At 42.2% G+C, this 24,504-nt stretch overlaps 1 protein-coding gene across 2 annotated transcripts in view; it reads left to right on the top strand.

Moving 5' to 3' along the window:
• Positions 1-24,504, top strand: part of ADAMTSL1 (ADAMTS like 1) — a gene marked incomplete at both ends in the record, with an annotated part of 350,834 nt that overhangs the window by 315,887 nt on the left and 10,443 nt on the right. For both annotated transcript variants that reach the window (XM_084239275.1, XM_084239274.1), the window contains 3 exons: positions 16,150-16,362; positions 17,873-18,053; positions 20,856-21,063. In XM_084239275.1, coding sequence (XP_084095401.1) covers positions 16,150-16,362; positions 17,873-18,053; positions 20,856-21,063 — 602 coding nt within the window. The remainder of the gene's footprint in view (positions 1-16,149; positions 16,363-17,872; positions 18,054-20,855; positions 21,064-24,504) is intronic.

Here is a 24,504-nt window from a genome sequence, read left to right as displayed (position 1 = left end):
ATAAAGGAAAGATATTGGGCCTCACTAATGGTGCAGGCAGTTGGGTCGTGGCCTGTGGAGATGTCTGCGGCCTCTGCGGCATGAGTTTGATCCCCCAGCCGGCCAGAGAGCAACCCACATGGCGCAGCAGACCTCTCCTGTCACACCCGCTGCTCCCCTCAACAGTGTGTTTCAGTCAGTCTGCCTGTTCTGCTCCCCACTCTGTCTCTGGTGAATCTTCTCACCCCCCATACCTCTAGCCTGTGCCCCAGTTCTTGTATGCATAGATGGATGGATCTTTAAAAAAAAAAAAATAAAGCAAAGTTATTATATTATGAACATTGACTTTTATGTGGTTTTTTTTTAAGATTTATTTATTTATACAAGCACTGGGTACAGTCAGAAGTGCGGGAGGATGAAAGGATTCGCCAGAGCAGGGAACAGAACAGGCAGACTGACGAAATACACTGCTGAGGGGAGCAGCGGGCGAGACAGGAGAGGTCTGCGCACCATGTGGGATCCTCGCCGGATGGCCGGGATCCAACCCATGCTGCAGAGGCTGAGGACAGCTTCACAGTGCAGCACTCAACCGCCTGTGCCACCAGGGAGGCCCAAGACGTCATTGCTTTCTGACACAGCAGAATAGTCCAGGCTCATCTTGAACTTTCCTGCCTCGGGCTTAGAAAATCAATTTAGAAACCAAGATCTCAGTGTCAGATCTGGAGAGTCATTATTCTAATGCTCTCAGTGAACAGAAGGAAAGTATGAAGGTAGATGCATGCATATACATGGGCAAACACACTTGCTGTATTTGTATATTTATGCATACTTTAGCAGTTGTGAGTCCTTCCATATATACCCAATACATATCCAACACACAGGATTTATTCTAATCTTTGGCCTTTTGATATTTGTAATTCTCTGGCTCCCACTAACCATGATGTGTTTTCTCATTTAATTGAACCCTCTCTATACAACAGTCACCTATCATCTCTGTCTCTCTCCCCATGCAGATGTATCCTTGCCTTTCCCTGTTCTTTCTCTGGTGACAGCAGCCACAACATTCTTCAATTTCTCAAAAAGATCCATGACACAGTGACATTAACTATGTACTGTATGTCAAAAAAGATTTAATCTTACTGATAATAAAAAAAAAACAATTGAGAATATTTGTTGTATGTGAGATTAGTAAAAATGAAAAAAATGAGATCTGTATTAGTTTCCTATTACTACTATAATTTCTACAAATTCAGTGAAAACAACACAAACTTATTATCTTACAGTTACACAAATCAGAAGATAAGTGTGAGTCATACTCAGCTAAAGTCAAAGTTATCCAAGCTGTGTTCATACTGGAGTTTCTAAGGGAAATTCATTACTCTGCCCTTTCTAGCTTCTAGAAGCCACCATCATACTTTCACCCTTTTTCTATCTTCAATGTGGACAACAAGCATTCTTCACATCTCTCTCTGACTCTGACCCTCTATCATCCTCATTATAAGGACTCTTATGATTACCTTGGATAATCCAGGATCATTTCCCAACTCAAGATCCTTCCCTATGTCTGCAATATCTCCTTTGCCATGTAGTATGTAACAGATCCGTAAGTTTCAGGTGTTAGAAAATAGATTTATTTGGGGATCACTATTCTGCCTACCAACCACAATATCCAAGAATTGGCTAACATGCACTATCATTCATTGTTACCCAAAACATAAATTGGCATAACATTTCTGGAAGGCAATTAGGCAACAAGTATCAACATTTTTCAGAAATACTTACTGAACCAGCAGTGCCACTTCAGTAATTTGACCTAACGGGGTATTTGGATACAGAAATACATACACTTAAAAAAAAATCACCATGCCACAGTCTTTATTAGTTAAAAAATTGGAAAAATATAAATGTTTACAGAGAATTAAAGTTTTGATGCACTAACCTATAGAAGTTTTAAGCAACAATTTTAAAGGCTATGGTAGATCTGTATTCACTGATGAGTACAAGATTTATCAGTCTACCCAGTGATACATGTGCATATGTGTGTAAACTAGAGAAAACCCTGTTTTCCATCTGTGTATCTCTTTGATAGATCACATCAAACACTTCTATTCACCAAATGCATGTGAGGTTTCCCCCACACTAACAAGCAATTCCTGACACCAACTTGGTGTTCCACAGTGTAATTCAGTTCTGACGCCATCCATCGTCCAGATGATGGTTAAAATAGACTGTCCCTACCCCACTTCAGATTTCAATTGCCAGTAGTAGTTCCCCAGATTGGTAACAATATTTGTCCAGTTTAGCTACAAAATAGACGTTCCGTAACCCCCTCCTCAGGTGGGATTAATTCACTAGAGCAACTTGCATAACTCAGGAACACAGTTTTACCAATTTATCAAAGGAGGTGATAAAGAATACAAATGAACAGCAGCTGAAAGGCTACATAGGGCAAGGGACTGAGGAGCCTTCTGTCCTGAGGCGTGGGGCAGGTCACCCTGCTGGTACCTGGCTATGTTCCCTCACCAGGAAGCTTGCCAAACCCCATACCACTGGGATCTTTATGGAGGCTTCAGCACAGGCTTGATCAATTATTTACTCCATTTCTAGCAACACACTGTCTCTGGAGGAGGGCTATAAATTCCAAGTTTCTAATTATGGCTTGGTCTTTCTGGTCATCAGCCCCCACCAAAAGCCATCCAGGTGCCCATTTAGAATCTCCAAAATCAAATAAAGGGTATTCCCAGTGCTCTCATCTCTTAGATAAGAACCCAATGCCAGCAACCAAGGTCAGAGACCAATATATTTGTATAATATGTTCTGTTATCTCACAGTGTGTTTGGAAGGAACAACATTCATAGTGGCTCCTGTTTTTCAATTTTTTATATTTTTCTGAACATAATCTGTAATGAACAACTCATTGGTATTTTTTAAAGCAACAAATTGAGCCTATTAAGCAAAAAAGGTATTAAATTCATCTTATGAAAATGACAGTTGTCTATCTTTGGAGATAAAAATGCATTTTGCACAGGCCTTTAATGGTTGTACTATAATGTTTCTTTTCGGTGTGCAGAAATGCTAATGATCTCAGACCCTAACCCAGGAGTTGGACCCCAGGCCAACTCTAGACTAGTACCTGTTTGTAAAAGAGGTGTTACTCAGGCACAACTATGCCCATTTCTTTGATCTCCTTTCTATGGCTGTTTCAGGTTACAATGGCAAAGCTGACTAATAATGTCAGAAACTAACTATACAGTCCTTTTAAATGTCTAAAATATTTACCTTGTGGCCTTTTCCCAAAAAATAAAAAACTTGCTGATACCTACTCTAGGTTTTCTTAACAACAATGACAAAAATCTTTCTGTTGCTTGGTTTTAGGACATAATTTTGACAGAGCAAAGAGATTGCAATATGTTAGTATCTTATAGTATACACTTTAATTCACATATCTCCCCACCATTATCCAGAAGGGAGGGAGGGAACTTCATTAATATAGGGGAAAGTTGTCTTCCCTTCTCTATGGAATTCCGCAGGTGTAGTCTTTACAAAGTTCTGAGAGCAAAGTTGATGGAATGCTACTTCCACATTTGAAAGTGGAGTGTAGATATCCAGTGAGGTTCTGAATAACAGGCATGACCTCTCTCCCATACTCCATACCTTGCTCTCCCCAAGCCCCGACTTTAGACTCTCGTATATCTCTGTTGTCCTAGCAATGCCTTTCAGAAGCTCAGTAGGAGCATTAACTCTCACTTCCCTCAGTTGTACAAAGACCAGGCAAGTGTCCCTTTTCCAAAATGCATTTTCCATTCTAGACCTCCTGCCTTCGCCTGATGAGAATGCAGTGGGGAATCTCAAAAGGAATAAATGTGATCAAGAAGTTGCCTCCTCCAGACCTAGACTGCCTGGAGTCTCAGGTTTCGTAAGGAGACTGCATTGGTGTTTAGGGCCTCTGAGTCCAGGCAATTCTTTCAAAGGTCCCAATTGTCCCCAGGGATCTGAACCTACCATCTCTCCCTTAAGCCTTGAGGGAGTGCACTAAATGCTCCATGGGAGTTTCTGGAACATATGGGGCCAGGGCAGGTCTGGGAAGCTTGCTCAAAAAAGATTAGGATCCAAAACTAATCAGTGCGCATGATGCTGGGGAAAAATTAAAACAGGCATTTGGACAGCTGCTCTGTGCCCCTTAGATGCACATTAGATGGCGGCGGCAGCCTCTGCAGTCAGTGTGCTGACCTCTTCTTCATAGAACATCTCTATTTATGGGTCCTTTGCAGACCATACTCTCTTGGGGCTGAGCTGCTGAAGGTCAGACCTCACGGGCCATAGTGTACTATTTTCCCAGCAGACGTTAGCTAGCAGCCTCCTGCAAACACCCCCACGACCACCCCTCCTCACACCATGTGCCCTCTGCATGGCGCTCATCCCTACTTGAGCTCGCCTGCTTAACTCTCATTCACTTCACTCACATTGTTTATTATTTTCTTTACTTTGTTGAGAAGTTTCTGGAGCCGCAAGGCCCAGGAGACCTATACGGGGATAATAAATTCAGGAGAGGACCTCGTGCTTCCCCAACAGCCCCATCCCTACCGCTCGCTCTGGAATTCCAAGTCAGCAGTTGCTCCTTCCTGTGACTTTGTGCTGAACTCTGTGGCCTGCCCCAGTGAGGCCTCTCAGGATACCTGCTATGAATATTAGCCATTCTTCACATCCACTGCTGTTCTGTGGCTTTGGTTCAGCAGAAGAGAACTGAAATGGGGTGTGTACAGGGCTGTGAGCAAAGGCTCTTTTTTCACGTGTGTGGGTTTTTATTTCTTTTGCAAAAGCTCTGGCCCATAAACAGAGCCAAACCGAGGCTGAGTTCATGAAAGCACATTGGCTCCAAGCTGCTGCTGGCTTTTGTGTTTTCCCTAATCTAGCCTGGATATTTCTAGCTTGCCTCTCCATTGGCTGGGGCGAGGGGTGAGGAAGGCCCTCTTCCTCGAGGGAAAAGAACACGCATGGAGTCATGGCTTTTCCCCTGAAACTGTCATTTTCATCTCACAGCAGTAGCATCTTGATTATTACAGAGCGCTTCTCCAGAGTCCTCAGTTAGTGTCCTATTGTGCACCAAATCTCAAACATCCGTCTGGCTGGCTGCCTGCAGATCTAGATTCAGGTAGAACCCATAAACATACCCCAAGAGGAGCTCTAACTTGGGGCGGTTGTCAAAAGGACGGTATGGCCCAAGTGTTATTCACATTCTTCAGGTTCATTAAAGGGCCAGGTCACCAGTGGTGTGAAATTCCTTCCTGGCTCCAGGCAGTCAGCAGTCAGTCTCCCCAGCCTTCTGTCCTGGGGGCAGAGCTCACCTGCCAGCAGCCTGAAGGTAGAGTCAACCAGGGACTTATAAACACAGAAGCTTGAAATTTAAAAAAATACCGTTGTGTTTTTAAAGGTACATTTTGTGCCAAGAGACTACTGGTAGACAGAGACACATGGGAACCCTGTGTCTTATCCACTTGAGATAGCTTCCATCACAGTCAGAGCTACTGTGAACTTAAAGAAATTGGACCAATTTCCCAGACCTCTCCTTCCCCTCACCCCCAGGAGGCCCAGTCAACCTTGGGTAAGCATGGCATTCCGCATCACACGCCCAAACGCAGTGTGATCACTTCCACAGTCAAGACTGTGCACCTACAGACATTCTAAATGGCACCTCACCTTCTTTACCTGCAAGAGAATAACCAGATCCTAAAGGTATGGATGAGGACAGCAACCAAGCAATAACCAAATCATTTTGGAGACAGCAAGGCTTTAATCAAGTCATAAATCTGGATGGAGCTACTTCTCATGCTGAGAAATATATCAAGTTCTACCACCAGATGCCCAGGAGCATGGAGACATTAGCATACCCCCTGCCAATGGAAACCCAAAGCTTGCCCTCAGGGTAAAAAGACATTTTGGGAATGGAAAATGGGCTAGCATAGTTCCTTTTTCCAGGAATGTTTAAAAGTCCGTTTTCTTTGGGCAAATGTACATAGGAATCGTCTTGGCCTGGTTATTGGACCAGCTTGTTGGGAGGTCCCAGAAATCGGAGTGAAAATTGAAGTTGCTTGTCTTCTCCCACAGCCTTCTGGGGTCCAGCTGACAAATGGGGAGTAAGGAACTGAGTTTTTTTCCGATATGAATTAATCATGTCTCTTAGCCTGCTGCCTGGCGCCAGTTCCCACTCACTCTATGCTACTTTAGAGATCATCTCTGTCACCCAAGGGGTCCCCAAACCTGAATGGAGAAGGAGTCAGAAAATGCAGTGAGGCAGCTTCCCTGCTTTTGACGGGTTGCCCCGTGGCCTTAGAGTGAGGCCTGTGCATGCCACATACCATGTGCAGCATGGAGATCCCTCCATAAATTTTAAATGGCTGAGTGTTTTCCAGTTTTATAAAATTAAATTAAGGAAAGGACTCCCAGACTGACTACACCAAGTGCCAAGTTTCATCCCAGCACACATCATTTTTATAGTAAGTTTTAACTCCGTGAAAAATACAGGATTATAATGAAAACCCTGACAGGCCTGGAGCCAGCTCATGAAGTAATAATGCCACGTCTTTAATATTTTTACACAGCGTGTCCTAATCTGCCACAGCTTTCTTTTCTTTAGATAGCAGTTAAATATGTGAAAACCCCCAGAGCACATTTTTCTCCTCTCCTTTCAGATTGTGTTATCCTCATTTTCAAACCATCCTTCCTTGTGAACGTTTTTCAGGCCATTTACATGTCTTGCTGTGTACAATTGGTTTGTCCAGCTCAGCTGCCTTTTTCCAAGCGATTTGGCTGGAAAGGAAGGGAACTATGCCCTCTGAACTCTTGCCTTCTGCTCATTAAAGCTAAGAACTCATGAAAAAGAACTGCAGATGAGGGGCTCACTCAAGTGATGGCCAGCTATTGAAAGCCTGGCTTGTCTTTATCTGTCCTAGAAAGAAGCCCTCAAGGCAAGCTACTTGCCTGTCTCTTAGCTAACTAGAAATTCTGCTGATAGCCAGCCCCTTCAAATCAATAAAAAAATATCTACTGAGTAATGACTGTCATGAATTCGGAGCTCCTTTCTAGAAAGCTGGCTCACAGGCAGTTCTGCCCCACAACCTATAAGGTGAACCAGAGGGTGGAGAATGCAGTGGCAGACCTAAGCAGGTCACCCAGGGTTCTACTCCCATGTCCTCCTCACCTCTTGAACTAGGGCTCTTTCCCTGTGTGAGATTATTTCAGCAACAAAAACCAGAGTGAAATAAGAGGCAAAAGTGAAGAAAGTTAGCGAGGTAAATTTGACTTAATCAGGGATGTCAACTAGTGGCAGGTTACAGCTAAACTGACTCCCATAGGATGCAATTTCATATATAATTTGACTTTTTACAATATACCTCCTCTTCCCCCTTGTAACTTTTACGCTCTCCAGTTAATGTGCTAAAAAAAAAAAAAAGAAAAAGTGGGTGAGCCCAGGAGGGAAAACCCTCACACAGATGTGAATCACACCTGGCATTGGCTCAATTTAGAGTCACAGTGGACTTAGGAATGGAGGTCTAAAGGCAATATTTTCTTTCACTGGTTAAGAAGGGTTGATAGAGGCTTTCTTCTGCCAAAACGCTCATTAGCTAGGCAGCCTTCCCAAACAGTGCTTCCTCCTCAGCCACCTGACCAGCTCAAGACCTTTATTCCTTGAGGTCTAAGAAGAGAGAACACTGTCATTCGCTGCTGGCTGACTGTTCCCTGGGGTCGGCGTTGAGATTGGGAGGATGGAAATGGCTGACAGAGATGCTAGTCCCTGGATTAAATGCAGATACCATCCTCACTGGCGCAAAGGGTATTGGGAGGAGTTCCAGAGGTGAGGTGTCCTTGTAAATGGCACCCCGAGAGATTGCTCACCTTCAAAAAATGATGGATACTTCTTTTACTTTTCCCTTAGAAAATAAGAAATGTCTGTGGCAGAAAGTAACCCTTGTGGAAAGCCAGGTTTTCCCACTGGCAGTGAAACGTGGATAATTACTCACTAGATACCTACACAGTGGGAATTCACATTAGATTCCTTATGTTGACTATTGCTGCTGGCGAGCCTCAGAGACCTCTGTGTACACGGGGAGACAGGCACATAAATAGTTCATAAAAGCACAGGGCTGTACTGCATGTGTGCCGAGGAGGAGACCAATTTGAGGACGAAGTAATTTTTTTTTCTTTTTTTTTAATTTTATTTTTATATTCCCCATACAATTGCAACCCCCTTATTTTGACCCCAATCCCTCCCCACCCTGCTCTCCACCCCTCATAGAGTGTCTCTGATTTATAGTTGTTTGTTGATTATGATTTTCACTTTCTTATAGATATTCATTTTCCTGGTCCCTTATTTAGGTTTTCTAGATTCCTGCTATGAGTGAGACCATCCGGCATTTTTCTTTTTCTTTCTGGCTTATTTCGCTGAGCATGATCCCTTCCAGCTCCATCCATGTTACTGCAAATTGCATGTGTTTATCTTTTTTGATTGCTGAGTAATATTCCATGGTATATATGTACCACATCTTCTTGATCCAGTCATCTATTTTTGGGCATTTGGGTTGTTTCCAAAGCTTAGCTATTGTAAACAGTGCTGCTATAAACATAGGGGTGCAGGTGCTGTTTGGAATTGATGTTTCTGTGTCCTTTGGGTAAACACCTAGGAGTGGAATTGCTGGATCATATGGAAGCTCTATCTTTAGTAGAATAAGTTTTGTATTCAGTTTAAAGATAAGTGACAGGGGGAAAAAAAAAGGAAGGCTAGCACTTTTACTCATTCTTTAGTTATAATTGGTTTACTTTGGTCTTTTCTTTTACCTCTGAAAACAAACTTTACTAAAAGCATTTTAAATCCCAAGATGAGTGTCACAATTTTCAGAAGTACATTCTCTGTGCTCACGGTCCAGAGGTGAAGAAAAATGCAATCACATACATAGTCGATGGATGCTGCCTTGTTAAGAAAAGAATATTTAGGATTGTCATACATTCAGGAATCTATTGTAGACACCCAAAATAATAGTCGACCAGAAAGGAATATATTCCCATCTCATGAAGCAGTCCAGAGCAAGACATTCCATGTCTGGTCTGTCCCATGCCAGCTAGGGACCCACGCAAATTTTTTTTAATCTCTTGTTTCTCTGACATCCTAGAATATTGCCCTTATCCACCTAGGCCAAAATCGTTTGCTCCATATACACGTTATCAATAGCAGGCTGAAGGAAGGGGAAGAAAAGAAGCATTTTCTTTTAAAGACATGTCCCAGGAGGTAAACACACACCTTGCCCGCCTCATTTCACTGAATGTAATCTAACATGGCCCCCATCTTATTGCAACAGGGATGAAAAATTCCAGAAAGCTATGTCTCTATTAAAATTCAGGAGATCTTTTCCTCCAAGGAGAGGATGGATATTTGGAGAAAACTGCAAAACAAGGAAGCCAAACTAAAGTTGTTGGAATTGAGGTGATAGTAGTACAGATGAAAGTGATCTATTAATCCTACCTAATGAATTTGTTATTTTATAGACCTTAGATCTATAAGCCAAGCCATTTATTTTATAAATAACAAATTCATTTCTAACAGTTCATTTGATTCTTTCTATAACTTCCATTTTCTTCCTCAGTATGTGCGTGTTTTCATTTAAATACTTTGTACTTTGATTCTTAATATCCTCTCCTGCTAATTCTATAATTCCATTGACTGACTTTTGCCTTGATTATTTTTATCAGATTTTCCTGCTTCTTCATTTATCATTTGATTGAATACTAGATGATGTAAGTTTTATATCATTGTGTCTAGATTTTGTTGTGTTCTTCTAGAGATTGTTAGATTTTCTTTGGTTACGCAGTTCAGTTATTCTGAGTTTAATTTGATCTTTTGAGGCTTGTTTCAAACTTGATTAGGGCAGCTTGAAAGTAGCATTTACTCTGGGGCACTTCTGGGGTCTCTGCTGAATGTCCCAGATATCAGCAAGGATATTCCATTCAGGCTGTAGAATGTGGTCTTCCAGCCCACTTTGAGTTTCAGGAAATATTAAATTCACTGCTCCTTGGTTGGCCTTTGCTTGGTTTTAAAGAGTTTCACTTGTATCACATCTTCAGCTAGGTAAGGATTAGATCAATTTATGTCGCTTTCTGAGGCTCTTTTTCTAGGTAGCACCCTCATCCTCAAAATTTTCAACAAATCCCACCTGCCTCAGACTCATTGAACATTCCTCAATGCATCTAGACTGCTGTGTTCTACCTGGGACACTCCTCTGTTGTGAATTGTGTCCTTTCAAAAGATGCTGAATTTCCTAACCCTCACTACCTGTGAATGTGATCTTATTTGGAAACAGGGTCTTTGCAGATGTTCAAGTTCAGATGAAGTCATTAGAATGGGCACTAATCAGACTGGTGTCCTTACAAAAAGGAGAACTTTAGAGACATTCATTCTAGGGAAGATTCCATGTGAACATGAAAACAGAGATCAGAGTGAATCATCTACAAGCCAAGAAACTCCAAAAAATGACAACAATCAAAAGCTAGGAGAGGAAGACAGAACAAATGATGCCTCGTATCCTTCAGAAGGGAATAATATTCCCGACGCATTGATCTCTGATACCGAAACTGCAGAACTGTGAGAGTAAAATTCTGTTAAGCCACACAGTTTGTGGTACTTTGTTATGGCTGTCCTAGGAATCTAGCACAACCTCCATGCTTTGCAGTTCAGAATGTGCCTCTAGGCAGGAAGCCAGGGAATTCGTAGTGTTTACCCAGTCAATTTCCCTTTTATTCAAGGATCACAGTCCTCTCCTGTCTTGTCTAGTGTCTAAAAACAGTCATTGCAAGCCCAGTTTTCTAGCTATTTATAGCAAAAGAGTAAACCCAGTCCTTGTTACACCATCATGGCTTTTAAGATTTTTCTTTATCTGCTAATTTTAACAGCATGCCCTGGATGTGCCTATGTAATTTGTAAATCTTGGTGTGTTTTTTTTTTTTCCAAAATTTGGGGAGGTTTGTGGCTCCCCTCCCAGGCACCATTGCAGACTCCACATCAATTTGAAAACCACTGACTGATTAGAAAATTGAAGCCAGAGAATCCTATCAAAATCTAGAGTTCTCTTTGAATTCTATGAGTTCAAAATTCTTTGAGTTCTCATGAATCGAAGTGCATGGATTTTCTTTTTTAAAAAAATGTCTACAAAACTGCTCCTCACCTTGATAGGTTTCAGAGTGAGGAACATTACTCAGAATGTTATAGGGCAGGGAGAGGGGCAGCCCAAAACCCCGCAAACCTGCCTATTCTAAATGGGTTCTGCCATCCGCCGCATCAACACAAAACATAGGAGACTTTAATGGGAAGGAACTTTAATAAAACTAGGAAACAATACAGGTAAGGCAAAGAGTCTGGTTTCTAAGTGAAGCACCCAAAGTTACCCGTCCCCTCGTGGGTAAAAGTCCATCCAAATGGGATTGGCCCAGAGCAAGGCCCCAAAGCCTTCCACAAGTCTAAAGCATCTTCCAGTGGGGACCCACAGCAAAGGGTCAGAAACAATCAGAGAAGTCTGGGAGGAAAAGAGCAAAATCAAAATCAAGATAAAAGCTGCCATGGTCACCTCCCCACGGGTCTCACCCACATCTGTGTCACCCAGTCCATGACCAAAAGACAAGCGCAGTTTCTTCACGTGTCTCTAGGCTCCATGCGCCTCCTCCAGGTCTCCTGGCTCCATCCTGCTTCCTTCCTCAGTCTCTTCTCCAGCCTCTCCTCTTCCTGCTCAGCTCCATCCTCCCTTGGGTGGGGCAGGGAACCTCCCCCTTTCCTGGGGACCACCCTGTTACAAGAAGACAGACTCTAAAAATCATTGTAGGTGCTACTCCCCAAGGGTCTTTCTCAAATGGAGTTTCAAGAACTCCACATGCATGGAAGCCCTCACACCTGCCCTTGGGACTCTGCCTCACTCCATCCCACCAGGATTACCACATGGGAGCGCCTTGAGAACATGTCCAAGACCCAGACCCTCAAAAGAGGGGTCCTGGCTGTTTCCTATGGCTTCTGAATCCAACTGTTATGCAAATGTACCACTTAGGTGGCTGACTAGTATTTCTGGCTTCCAGAGAAGTAACTTTATCAGTCACAGAAAAGAGACTGAGGCTGCCACCATTGCTTTCTCTGTCTAAATAGTTTCTCAGAAATCAATTGTAATGAAGTTTAAAAAATGAAGATCAGGGATAAATATGAGAAGTTTCTTGGCCAAATATCTATTTCCTTGGGAATAGCAAGGTTTTGTTTATCAACTGGGAGTCTAATCGACCTCACTAGAGGTCTGTCCTCACTAACCAAACAGCATGATTCATGAAGCTTACATCTTAACAGGGTATAGTATCTTTCTTTTTTTCTTCAAATCAGATGTGATAAGGAGACAGCCTGTTTCCATCGATCTGAAAAGCTGCACTTGTTTCAAGGTTCATTGTTTATGCTGTTTGCCTAAATAAGCAGAGTTTTCCTGCCTTTTATTAGAAAATGCAATCAACCTCTGACTCCAGGCTGTTTGGGACTCTAGGGGAAGGGTGCTTCTGATCCCAGGAGGGCCCAATGTACTGATTTCTATACTCTTTACCCCAAGGCCATTGCCACGGGAATGTGATTGATATCACCCAGTAACTTGAGGAAGCACTTAAGCAACTAATAAGATGCAGGTCAGGCAAGCACAGGGTCAGCACACAGGTAGAAACTCTGACTGCCCTAGACCTTAGATCTATAAGCCAAGGAGTGGCACCTTCTATCTGTATCACACACACAACTGCATTGATAAAAATCTAAAACACTGTGGCTTAAAGTAAATATTAAAGTAAATAAGTTATTCTTATTTATCGTACTTAATTCAGTGGCTCTAAACTGAATTGGCTGGAATGACTTGACTATTTCACCATATTTCTCTCTTCCTCTGGGATCATCAGGCTAGTCCAGGCATGTTCTACTGGTGATGGCAAAGGCACAAGAACACAAGCAAAAGCTCAGTCTCTTGAGGTCTAGGTTTGGAAGTGGTTCACCAACAAGTCTGCCTCATTTCTTTTATTATGGAAAAACATACATAATGTACAATTTACTGTTTTAACCACTTTTAAATGTACACTGGTATCATTTACATTCACATTGTTGTACAACCATTATACTTTCCATCTCCAGAACGTTTTCATCAACCCAAACTGAAACTCTGCACTCATTAAGTAATAATTCTCCAGGCCTTCCTACCCCCAGTTCTGGGTAATGACGAGTCTACTTTCTGCTTCTGTGGATTTGACTACCCTAGGTACCTCATATGGTTGGAATCATACCATGTTTACCCTTTTGTGTCTGACTTAATCACTTAGCAAACTGTTTTCAAGGTCCATCCATGTTGCATATATCAGAATTTCATTCAAGAATAAATAACATGGGCCTCCCCTGGTGGCGCAGGCAGTTGAGTACAGAGTTGTGAAGCTGTCCGCAGCCTCTGCAGCGCGGGTTTGAGAATCCCACATGGTGTGGCAGACCTCTCCTGTCTCACCTGCTGCTCCCCTCAGCTGTGTATTTCAGTCAGTCTGCCTGTTCTGCTCCCTGCTCTGTCTCTAGTGAATCCTCTCACCCTCCCACACATCTGGCCTGTACCCCAGTTCTTGTATGCATGAATAAATAAATCTTTTAAAAAAAAAGAATGAATAACATTCCTTCATACATGTCCACATTTTGTTCATCCATCCATCAATGGACTTTGGGATCTTTTCATCTTCTTAGTATTAATTCATCATGATTAATATTTCAGTTACTATTGATAATGCCTGTTTTAATACCCTGTTCTCAATTTTTGGACACATACTCACAAGCAGAATTGCTAGATCGTATCTATGTTTAATTCTGAGAACTCCCACACTGTTTTCTGCCAGAAATGCACCCTTTTACATCAGCAATGTACAGGTTTCTAATTTCCCTACCTCTTCACTAACACTTGTTATAAAAATGACAATAGAATAACAATCCTAATGAATATGAAGTCATATCTCATTTTTTATTTGAATTTCCATGACAATTCTTGATGCTGAGCATCTTTTCATGTGCTTATTGGTCATTTGTGTATGTTTGGAAAAATTCCTATTCAAGTTTTTCGCCTGGTTTTTAATTTGGTTGGTTGCAATTATTGTTGCATTGTGAGAGTTTTCTATATCTATTGGATATCTATTCCCATCGTATCTATGATTTTCGCATCTTTTCTCACATTCTGTGGTTGCCTTTTCACTTTCTTGACAGTGTCCTTTGCACAAAAGCTTTTAATTTTGATGGTGCCCAATTCCTCTCTTTTATTAATTGCCTGTGCTTTTAGGGGTATATCCAAATCATCATTGCCAAATCCAGTATCTTGAAATTTGTCCCTTATTTTTTTCCTACGAGTTTTATACTTTTAGATCTTAACTCTAGGTCTTTGATCCTTTCTGAGTTGTTTTTATATGATGTAAGGTAAAGATTCAACTTTTTCTTACATGTTGATACCTACTTTTCCCAGCACCATTTGTTGAAAGATCACCTTTTCCTATTGACTGGTCTTGGCACTCAGGTTGAAAATCATTTGACCATATATGTAAAAGCTTATTTCTGGAGTGTCTATTCCATTGGTTTATATGTCTATCTTTATGCCAGTACTATACTGTTTCGATTTCTGTGACTTTATAGTAAGTGTTGAAATCAGAGAGTTGGAGACCTCCAACTTAGGCTTTCTTTTTCAACATTGTTTTGGGAATATTCATAATCCCTTGAATTTCCATAGAAATTTTAAGGTGGATTTTTCTGTTTCTGCAAAAGAATATCACTGATTTTGGGCCTCCCCGGTGGCGCAGCGGTTGAGCACTGGGTTGCGAAGCTGCCCGCGGCCTCTGCAGCGCCGGTTCGATCCCCGGCTGCTCCCCGGCCACCGGAGGAGGGTCCCACATGGCGCACAGACCTCTCCTGCCGCCCGCTGCTCCCCTCAGCAGTGTACTTCAGTCCTTCTGCCTGCTCTGCTCCCTGCTCTGACTCTGGTGAATTCTCTCACCCTCCCACGATTCTGACTGTACCCAGTGCTTGTATAAATAAATAAATCTGAAAAAAAAAAAAAAGAATATCACTGATTTTGAGAAGGATTGCATTGACTCTTTACTTCACTTTGAGGGAGCAGTGACATCTAAACAATACAAAGTCTTCTAATCCATTAGCATGAACTGTTTTCACACTTATTTATATCTTAATTTCTTTTAGCAATGTTTGTAGTTTTCATTGTATAAGACTTTCACCACATTCATTTATTCTTAGGTATTCTTTCTGATGCTTTTTTTTTTTACATCATTGTTCACTTTTAAACAATATTTGCTTCCCCCTCACCCCACCTCAGGTATAGTCCCCATAGAATTTCCTCTACCAGTGCACCCGTGCACATCACCTCAGTCCCCTGTGCTCCTCCCTCCTTCCCTCTGATCCCTCTTCCTCCTCCTCCCCTGCAGGATGTCTCTGGTTTATAATTGTCTGTTTCTGTTTTGTATTGTTATTATTGTGATGCTATTCTTAATGGAGTTATTTTTCTTAATTTCCTTTTCAGATTGCTCGTTGTTAGTATAAGATATGACTTATTTCATTGACCAAAGTGGTCATGTGGCCAAATCCCAAGTCGGGGTGGTGGGGGGCGGGAAAGCATAGCCAATGGACTATGGTGGAGGACAGTGGGTGCCCTGGTGTTGAGTTGATGTGGGGACAGACATCTAAAGAGGTGGGATCCTGTATCTCCTATACTTCTAAATCATACATGGCATTATAACCAATGTTTCCTCAATTTAAAAAGTTAAATAAAATAGGTTTATTGTCTTATTGTTTTATTCCCTTTTCTTCCTCCTAAGCACCTTTTAGTGTATATTATTGTTTTCAAGTCATTAAAAAAAAAGAGTAAGAATATAGAGATGGGTGCTTTGTGTTCTCTAAGAATTTTTACTTAATTAAATGAATAATAACCACCCTCTCAGAATCCTAAAGAATAAAACCGTCTCCTATAATGTAGCCTTACCCATGGCATTCCCAAACAAACAGGAAGTCATGGAAACACTAAAACAGCTCATCAGGAATGTGTTCTTAACAACTGGCTTAACAAATGGCTTCCATTCTCTTCTCTCCTCTCCTAGGCTGCCCCATCAAAGGCCACCCTACGCCCAATATCACCTGGTTCCATGGTGGGAAACCAGTTGCCACTGTCACTGGACTGACACATCACATCTTGGCAGCTGGACAGATTCTCCAGGTCGCAAATCTTAGTGGTGGATCTCAGGGGGAATTCAGCTGCCTTGCTCAGAACGAGGTGGGAACACTTGTGCAGAAGGCTTCCTTAGTGATCCAAGGTAAGAAACCCTCAGGCTGTGGGTGCCATGCTGATTCCTTGAACAAAGCTCCATCCCAGGGTCTAATTCTCCAGCAGAACAAAGTGATTTCTGATCTCATGTAGCTCTGAGAGAGTGGAAGCTGAATCATGTTTCCATAGCTTGGTGCTACCTATGACCTCTGTGTGATACTTTCAGGGAAAGCAATACTCTATTGCTTGTATTCTAAAGTAGAGAATTCTGTGGGAAGGACAAGCTTTGGTGGCAATATAATGCATCAGCAAGGAGATTTGTTTGAGCACGTGGGTTTCCCCTTCATTATCTTCCCCTGCCATTTGGCTTTCCAGACAGGAAAGTAAATATTCCATTTTCTTGCCTGCCAACCATTCTCTGTGGAAAACTAGAAACCAGTACCTATCTACAAGATTTGTAATAGGCAACCTTGCAAATAAACACTCAAAATTTACCAGCCCACAGTTATTTTTAACAGCTTTCATACCAGTGAGTCCCAGACCCCCAAAGAGAAAATCAGAAGAAATTCCCTTTCTAACTGACATCGTTTATGACATAAGTGAGTACTCTCCAGATAGGCTGTTTCTGTAACATTCAGAAAGTCTGACTTGATCTGTACTTTTAAATCTGATTATAAAGTATCTGATATTTTTATATCTCTGTGGAAAAAATCACTTTCTGGTGAACCAATAGAAAAAAATTAGAAAGTATATTAAAAATAACAAGAGTTATAGCCACTGATTAAGTATCTCTGCATGCCAGGCAGTGAGCTAGGAGCTCTACTTTCATTATATCCGGTCCTCACATTTGATGAGGTGAAGGCCAATGTATTCATTTTATAGATGAGCCAACTGAGGGTGCTGGAGACCATGTCACATGTTTAGATAGATTGGGGTTAGCACCCACCAAGGAGCATAACAGCTCCTAGTTCCTACCGTCACCCTCCTGCCCACACTTCCTAGTCTCCTCCTCACTCCACACTGCCTAGCTCAGAGGGAATAAAGATTATCATCCTTTTATTTCAGGGCAACCCCAAAGGGAAATGGAATGGCCTGGGTATGAATCCTCACCTATGTGCTTAAAAAAACTCAGAACAAGACCTAAGGGCAGGCACACAGAGAAATGTTAATAAAAGGTTTATTTACAAGGGAAATAAAAATAGAGCGGCTCAAAAGGAGAAATAGATTAATTGCTCAATAGGCCCTATCAGTAACACTGTCTAAGCTAGGACCCCATTCCTACCCCACACCCCCAGGGCACACTGAAGGCAGATAAAACCAAGGAACACCCTGCAGGCCCACATACCAAGCATGGCTGCTTGACTCCACCCTTAGTTCCCAGTAATCCCCCTTTGAAGAAGTCAAGCATCATGGCAAACCCATGGCATTATGGGGGTGGTAGTCCTCAGCACCTGGGATCTCCTTGGCATGAAGGCAGAGTCCATAAAACAACAGGGGGTGGAGTTCATGCAGGACATGCTGTTCCCCCAATTTCACCTCTGATCCTCCTCCTGTGACAGATTACTGGTGGTCTGTGGACAGACTGGCAACCTGCTCAGCCTCCTGTGGTAACAGGGGTGTTCAACAGCCCCGCCTCAGGTGTCTACTGAATGGCACCGAAGTCAACCCAGATCACTGTGCAGGGAAGGTGCGTCCTGCTGTGCAGCCCATCGCCTGCAACCGGAGAGACTGCCCTGCCAGGTAAGTGTGGCAGATGATGACTCAGGCCTCCCCACATGGAAGGCTGGACCTTGGCTTTGTCTAGCACTGTAAGGGGAAGGCTGGGTGCAGAGAAGGGGTCTGCTATCAGGGCTGTCCTTTCCTGTAGGCACAGAATTTTCAGGCCCTTCCACCAGGCAGAAAATATCCCTCAGAATGAGTCTCCTCCCTCAACTGTTTGCTCACCACTCAGCCATCTAAGGTCTGCCCCAGTGCCTCAAAGTCATTTGGAGAGCAGGAGCAGCCAAGCCCTGGAAAGAGATCGCTCCCATCCTGCAATAATTCGCTGACTCTCTAGTTTGTAAGAAAAGAAATGTGTTGCCATTGAAATGTTGATGGGATAGGGATTACTGTCCTCTACCCCAATCCCTCCTCTTTCTTCTGAAAGACCTCTCCTAATCAGGACTCATTTAGTTGAGGCAATCTTATCCTTCTGTTTTCTACAAAGGGGTTCATCCTTCTAAAGTTGAAATCTTCATTTTCTATAGTTCCCTCAACATTGAATATATATTCTCTGCATTTGGATCTCTTTCCTAGTTCAGAATGACACCCACAGTTTCTGCCTCTTACATTGTCCTTGAGCTTTGAGAAGCTGTGAGTCCTGCTGGGCACCCCCACCCCGATCTTCAGACAGAAGCTGAAGGGATAATGGATGGGCTTAGATTTGGTACCAGCATGGCGCCCTGAGCCTGCAGGGACTTGGCTGGACCCTGAAATGCCCCTTTACTACTTATCTGTGGGACTTTCACAGACTATTTAGGCAACCACTTTGTGTTTTGCCAGCTGACTCATAAGGAGCAGCTGAAACCAGGAGAGACTCAATGAAATATGAAACATGCTCATTAATATCAGCAGTTTAACTTGCTGACGGGAAGGTTTCCACGGGAATGATTAATGTCCTTTAATACCCTTCCTGAACTGTAACATAGCCCAGACCTCTCCTTTCTCAAACCCCCACCCCAGCTCCTGAAAAATTGCTGAAATGTATATTTGGAAATAAAAGTTGATTGAAATGCAGGTCTGACATTCACCAGGGATATGAGAGGCTGGAAGACTGCCCTTGCCAAACTGTGAAATGAAGAAGAGGTCTTGGAAATGCCAGCCACTTTTTGATTTGCTGTAGTGATGGTCGGAGTCAATCAGCCTCATTTATGTCTGCAAATGAAATAATGGCTGCATGTGCTTAGGTTTCAGTGCTCCCAGGAGCTTTAACACACCTTGTGCCTGCTTCCTAAGTGGCTCTGCTCCTGTGGGTTGGAAATCTGCGCACAGTCCTCTCTCTCCAGGGCAAATGGAGCAGGAAGTTCCACCAAACTAAATAAGTCACAGATCCAGATGGGGAAGAAGTTTGCTCCTGTCCCTACTCTTGCTCTCCTAAGGGCCAGATGAGGCACCACTGACTAGTTTCCCTGTCAGGCTTTTGGGCACTTTGGCACCCTTCTTTCATATAAACTAGTATCTCCAGGTCATCTTTTTATATGTGCTGGGAAGTCCTGCTTTGACCTACTTAGATCTTTCACCATTTCTTTTAGATAAAACCTTCTCGGGCAGTGAAATCAAGGGTTTTGAATGACATGTCTGAAAAGCATCAAGTCTTTTCTTGCTGTTTTTCCCCAAGCTGTGCTCCCTTCCTGTGTCTGTCCTCTTTGAGAATCATCCTAGGGTGCAAACATACAAAGAGAATCCCTATGTGTTTGTATAGGGACAAGGATTTCAGAGTGTTTCTCAGGTTATGGGCTTGACTTTGTGAGACAAGTTATTGTCACTGTCTTGGTCAGACTTGCTTCTGAGGATCCAAATTGTAGTTGGAAACTAATATTCTGAGAACTACTTTCTACCACATATGCAACCCTCTAAAAGTTGTAAGACTTGTGGATTGTGACCCACAGCAGTGGGAACTCGATCTATAGAGCTGGAAGGTATTTTTGCATGTTATAGAGGGAGATACAGGTTAGAAGTCCAGTGCGCGCTAGCAGACGAAATACTTTGGCTTCAGTGAGACCCAGATTGCCTCCTGGGTTAGGAGGTGACACACGTTTGGGTCTGACTTCCCTAGAAAATGGTCCTTTCTCTGCCACACACCTGGGCACCTTTTGGAAATACAAAAACCACAGTACAGAATAAGTAGCTAAAGGACTGTCTCCCCACAGGTTGCATCTGCAAGCTCACAGTTAAGCTGAGGGCAGTGTTAAGCTGAGGCTACAATCTTCAGATCATTCTTTCAGAAGAAACCTTTTTTAGTCATTTTCCCAAAGGGATTCATTTCCTGTGATGACTATAAGAAGTTACACAAACAGGGTGACTTAAAACAACAAAAATTTATTCTCTCACAGTTTTAGAGGTCAGAAGTCCAAAATCAGCAGGGTTGTACCCGCCACGGAAGGCTCCAGGGGAGGCTCGCTCCTCAACCCTTGTAGCTTGTGGTGGCTCCAGACTTGGCCACATCACTCCAATATCTGTTTTGGTGGCCAGACTGTCTCCTCCTCTTCTGTGTCTGCATCCAGTCTCCCCCCACCTTAAAAGGACACTGGTGACAGCATTTAGGGTCTAGCCAGATAATCTGGGAAAACAGCATCTCAAAATCTTAATTATATCTGCAAAGACTTTTTTCAAATAAGGTAACATTTCACAGGTTGCATAAATTTGACATGTATCTTTGGGGAGGGCATTTTCAGCTTACTACTCCAAGTAGATACAGTGAAAAGGGGGGTATTTGGGGTTCTTTCTGGAAGGGTGTGGCATCATGCCTTTCCCTAAGGCCTGACTCCTCTTCCTTTCTTCCAGGTGGATGGTGACCTCCTGGTCCGCCTGTACCCGGAGCTGTGGAGGAGGCGTCCAGACCCGCCGGGTGACCTGCCAGAAGCTGAAAGCCTCGGGGATCTCCACCCCTGTGTCCAATGATATGTGCACCCAGCTCGCCAAACGGCCAGTGGACACCCAAGCCTGTAACCAACAGCTGTGTGTGGAGTGGGCCTTCTCCAGCTGGGGCCAGGTAAGGCCAGAGAGGGTTTTATTTGAAAGGTAAATGTAAAGGTGTAGATGCTGCCTCAGTAGGAGGTAAAAATGCCAGCTTTGCCACATCCTTTGTGATGACCAAACATTCACATTCCTACCTGTCAATCCACAAACCTACCTAGTATCCTTCCTAAAGCCCGGAGCTTTTCGTAATTTTCTCACCCTAACCCTTCTCTGATACTTGCACTTTTCCTCTTGAATTCTCTCCACCTTGAGGTTTTCCTGTTCTCAGATCATCATCTGACCCTCAAAGAGCTCCCTTAGACTCAGTTTCTGTAAGATCATCCTCTCACTGGCAGTGCTGGGGCTGATGATTTAAAGTTCTGGCGACATCCACCTGGTACTGCAGTGCTTTTCTGGGTCACAGGTTCTCAGCTGGGTTGCACAGTTAGAGTTACCAGAGGAACTTCTTTAAAAGATCAATGAAAGGCTACACCCTCATCAGTTGTTGGTGTCAGTGGAGGTTGGATGCAAGCATAGGGCAACTTTTAGAAACTTCCCAGATGAAGTGGTTTCCATTAGAAACCACCATCCCCTTCCTCAATTCTCTGCCCAACATTAACCAAAAGAGGCCCGGATTAGCTTAATGGACAACAGAAACAGTGGTTCGTCTGAGCCCAGTAAGGATGGGGCTTCTTCTGGATAGAGTATTAAAAATCAAAAGCGGGCCTCCTTGGTAGTACAGCACTGTGAAGCTGTCCACAGACTCTGCAGCATGGGTTCGATTCCTGGCTGGCCAGGGAGATTCCCACCTGGTGAGGCAGACCTCTCCTGTCACACCCGCTGCTCACCTCAGACAGCAGTGTATTTTGTCATTCTGCTTATTCTATTCCCAGCTCTGTCTCTGGTTAATTCTCTCACCCTCTCGTGCCTCTGGCCTATACCCCAGCTCTTGTATAAAAATAAAAACAAAAGCCAGTTGAATAAATTGTGAAGATCCTAAAGCTCAACAACTTGTGAATCTGGTAACATCCCATTTAGCATATATAGAAAACGAAAAGCTTTCATAGGTAGAAAAGGGTGGCAATTAGCTTGTGGCAAGATCTCCTTTGAGGGGACGGCTGGGGTCTAGTGCTGAACAGGTAATTCCAGATTGACTGAGATTATGTTCCTGAGAGGGCCTAAAACAAGTTAGGTTTGTATTTAGTCTATGCTGGCAATGGGGGGCTTAACACACTTGACTCCATTTTGACCCTATTGTCTTTACTAACCATTCCCCCCACCTTTTTGATCAGACATTAACCTTAACTAAGGATGTGATTAAAACTCAAGGTACTAGTGTCATTCCCTGACTTTCTGAAGTTCTTACATTATTCTGTTGATACCTTACCTCTGTGTGGCACTCATAAATTGTGACTTTCTTTGCATTCGCTTTTTTAAAAACTTTTTTTATTGAGGTAAGATTGGTTTACAATACTGTATGATTGATAACATAGGTTCATTCCACCACAGATGTGTGTTAGCACAAGATACCCATAGGCTTCCTCCCTCTTTCCCTCTGGTAACCTCAATTTTATAGTCAAATTTCTAAATTTGTTTTGGGTTTGATTTTGTCTTTCTATATTCCACATATCAGTGAAACCATCTGATCTTTCTCCTTTTGGTGTATCTTGCTTAGCATAATTCCTCCAGTTCCATCTGTATTGTTGCAAATGGTAAAAATTCATTTTTTATAGCTACATAGAATTCCACTCTGTGCATATATATATATATATAGGATTAAGAAGTATAAATAAGTAACATATATACACATAGCCACTCATCTGTTGTTGGGCACTTAGCCTATTTCCATAACTTGGCTATTGTAAAAGTGCTGCAATGAACACAGGTGTGCATATATCCCTTTGAATTTGTGTTTTTGCATTTTTCATGTAAACATCTAGAAATAGGAATTGCTGAATCATATGGTAAATCAATTCTTACTATGTTGAGAAACTGCCACACTGCTTTCCATAGGGACTGGACCAATCTACATTCCTACCACCAGTATACAAGGGTTTCTTTTTCTCTACACCCTCACTATACTTATTGTTTCTGTTCTTTCTGATGTAGGCCATTCTCAGGTGTAAGGTAAGTATAACATTGTGGTTTTCATTTGCATTTCCCTGTTAAGTGAGGCAGAACATTTTTTTCATGTGTCTGTTGGGTATCTGTATGGCTTCTTTGGAGAAGTGTCTAGTAAGAGTTCTTTGTAGATCTTTTAAAGATAGTTTCTTTGCAGTGCAGAAGCTTTTTAGTTTGATGTAGTCCCCATGTTTATTTTTGCTATTGGAGTCGAGCCCCCAGTGACATCCCTTTAGCAATACCATGAGGTATATTGCCTTTGTTTACTTCTATGTGTTTAATAGTTTCATTTTATGTAGGGTGTGAGAATAGTATAGGTTAATTTCATGTAACTGTTCAGTTTTTTCAACACCATTTGTTTAAGAACCCGTCATCATAGACTCTTGGCTCCTTTGTCTTACCTATACAGGTAATCTAAGTGTAGGCTTATTTCTGGGCTCTTAATTCTATTCCATTAGCCTGTGTGTATACTGTCACAGTATAGTGTGAAGTCTTGGAATGTGATGCCTCTCCTCTTTTTGTCAGGATTGCATTGTATAGGTACATTGATTTCAATAAAATGGCCATTTTCAACAATGTTGATACTCCCAGTTCATGAGCAGGGAATATATTTATCATTTTCTATTTTAACGATGTCTTACAGTGTTCACTGTATATGCCCTTCACCTCTTCTGTTAGTTTTACTCCTAGGTATTTAAACCTTTTGATACAATAGGAAATGGGATTGGTTTCTTTCTCCTTATTTTATTTGCATATAGTAACTATTTTGTAGCTTGCCACTTTAATAATTTGTTTCTAAGGTATTTTTAATGGAGTCCTTAGGGTTTTTTACATATATTATCATGTTACCTGGAAATAGTGCTAGTTTTATGTCTTCCTTCCATACCTTTCTCTTGCCTAGTTGCTCTACGGAGGACTTCCAATACTATGTTAGGTAGTAATGGTAAAAGTGACTTGTCTTGTACCTGATCTTAGCAAGAAACAATTTTTTTTCTCTAGTACAGATAAGGATATTCACTCTCACCAATACTACTCAAAATTTTGTTGGAAGTCCTAAAAAGAGAAATTAGACCCAAAAAAAAAAAAGGACATCAGTTATCCAAATTGGAAAGGAAAGAATAAAACCATCACTATTTGCAGATGATCCAATAATATACATGGAAAATCCCAAAGACTATGTTTATTCTAATACCTTTTTATAGAAACCACAGATTTCTGCATGTTAATTTTATAGCTTATAACTTTAAAAATGAACTAGCCGAAAGAGAAATCAGGAAATAATCCCATTTTCAATCATATCAAAAAGAATTATGTATCACGGAATAAATTTAACCAAACAGGCAAAAGATTTGTA

Source organism: Talpa europaea (genome assembly GCF_964194135.1).
Source record: "Talpa europaea genome assembly, chromosome: 7".
NCBI lineage: Eukaryota > Metazoa > Chordata > Mammalia > Eulipotyphla > Talpidae > Talpa > Talpa europaea.
Note: the sequence above shows the minus strand (reverse complement) of the source record. Positions and strands in the feature narration are given on the sequence as shown.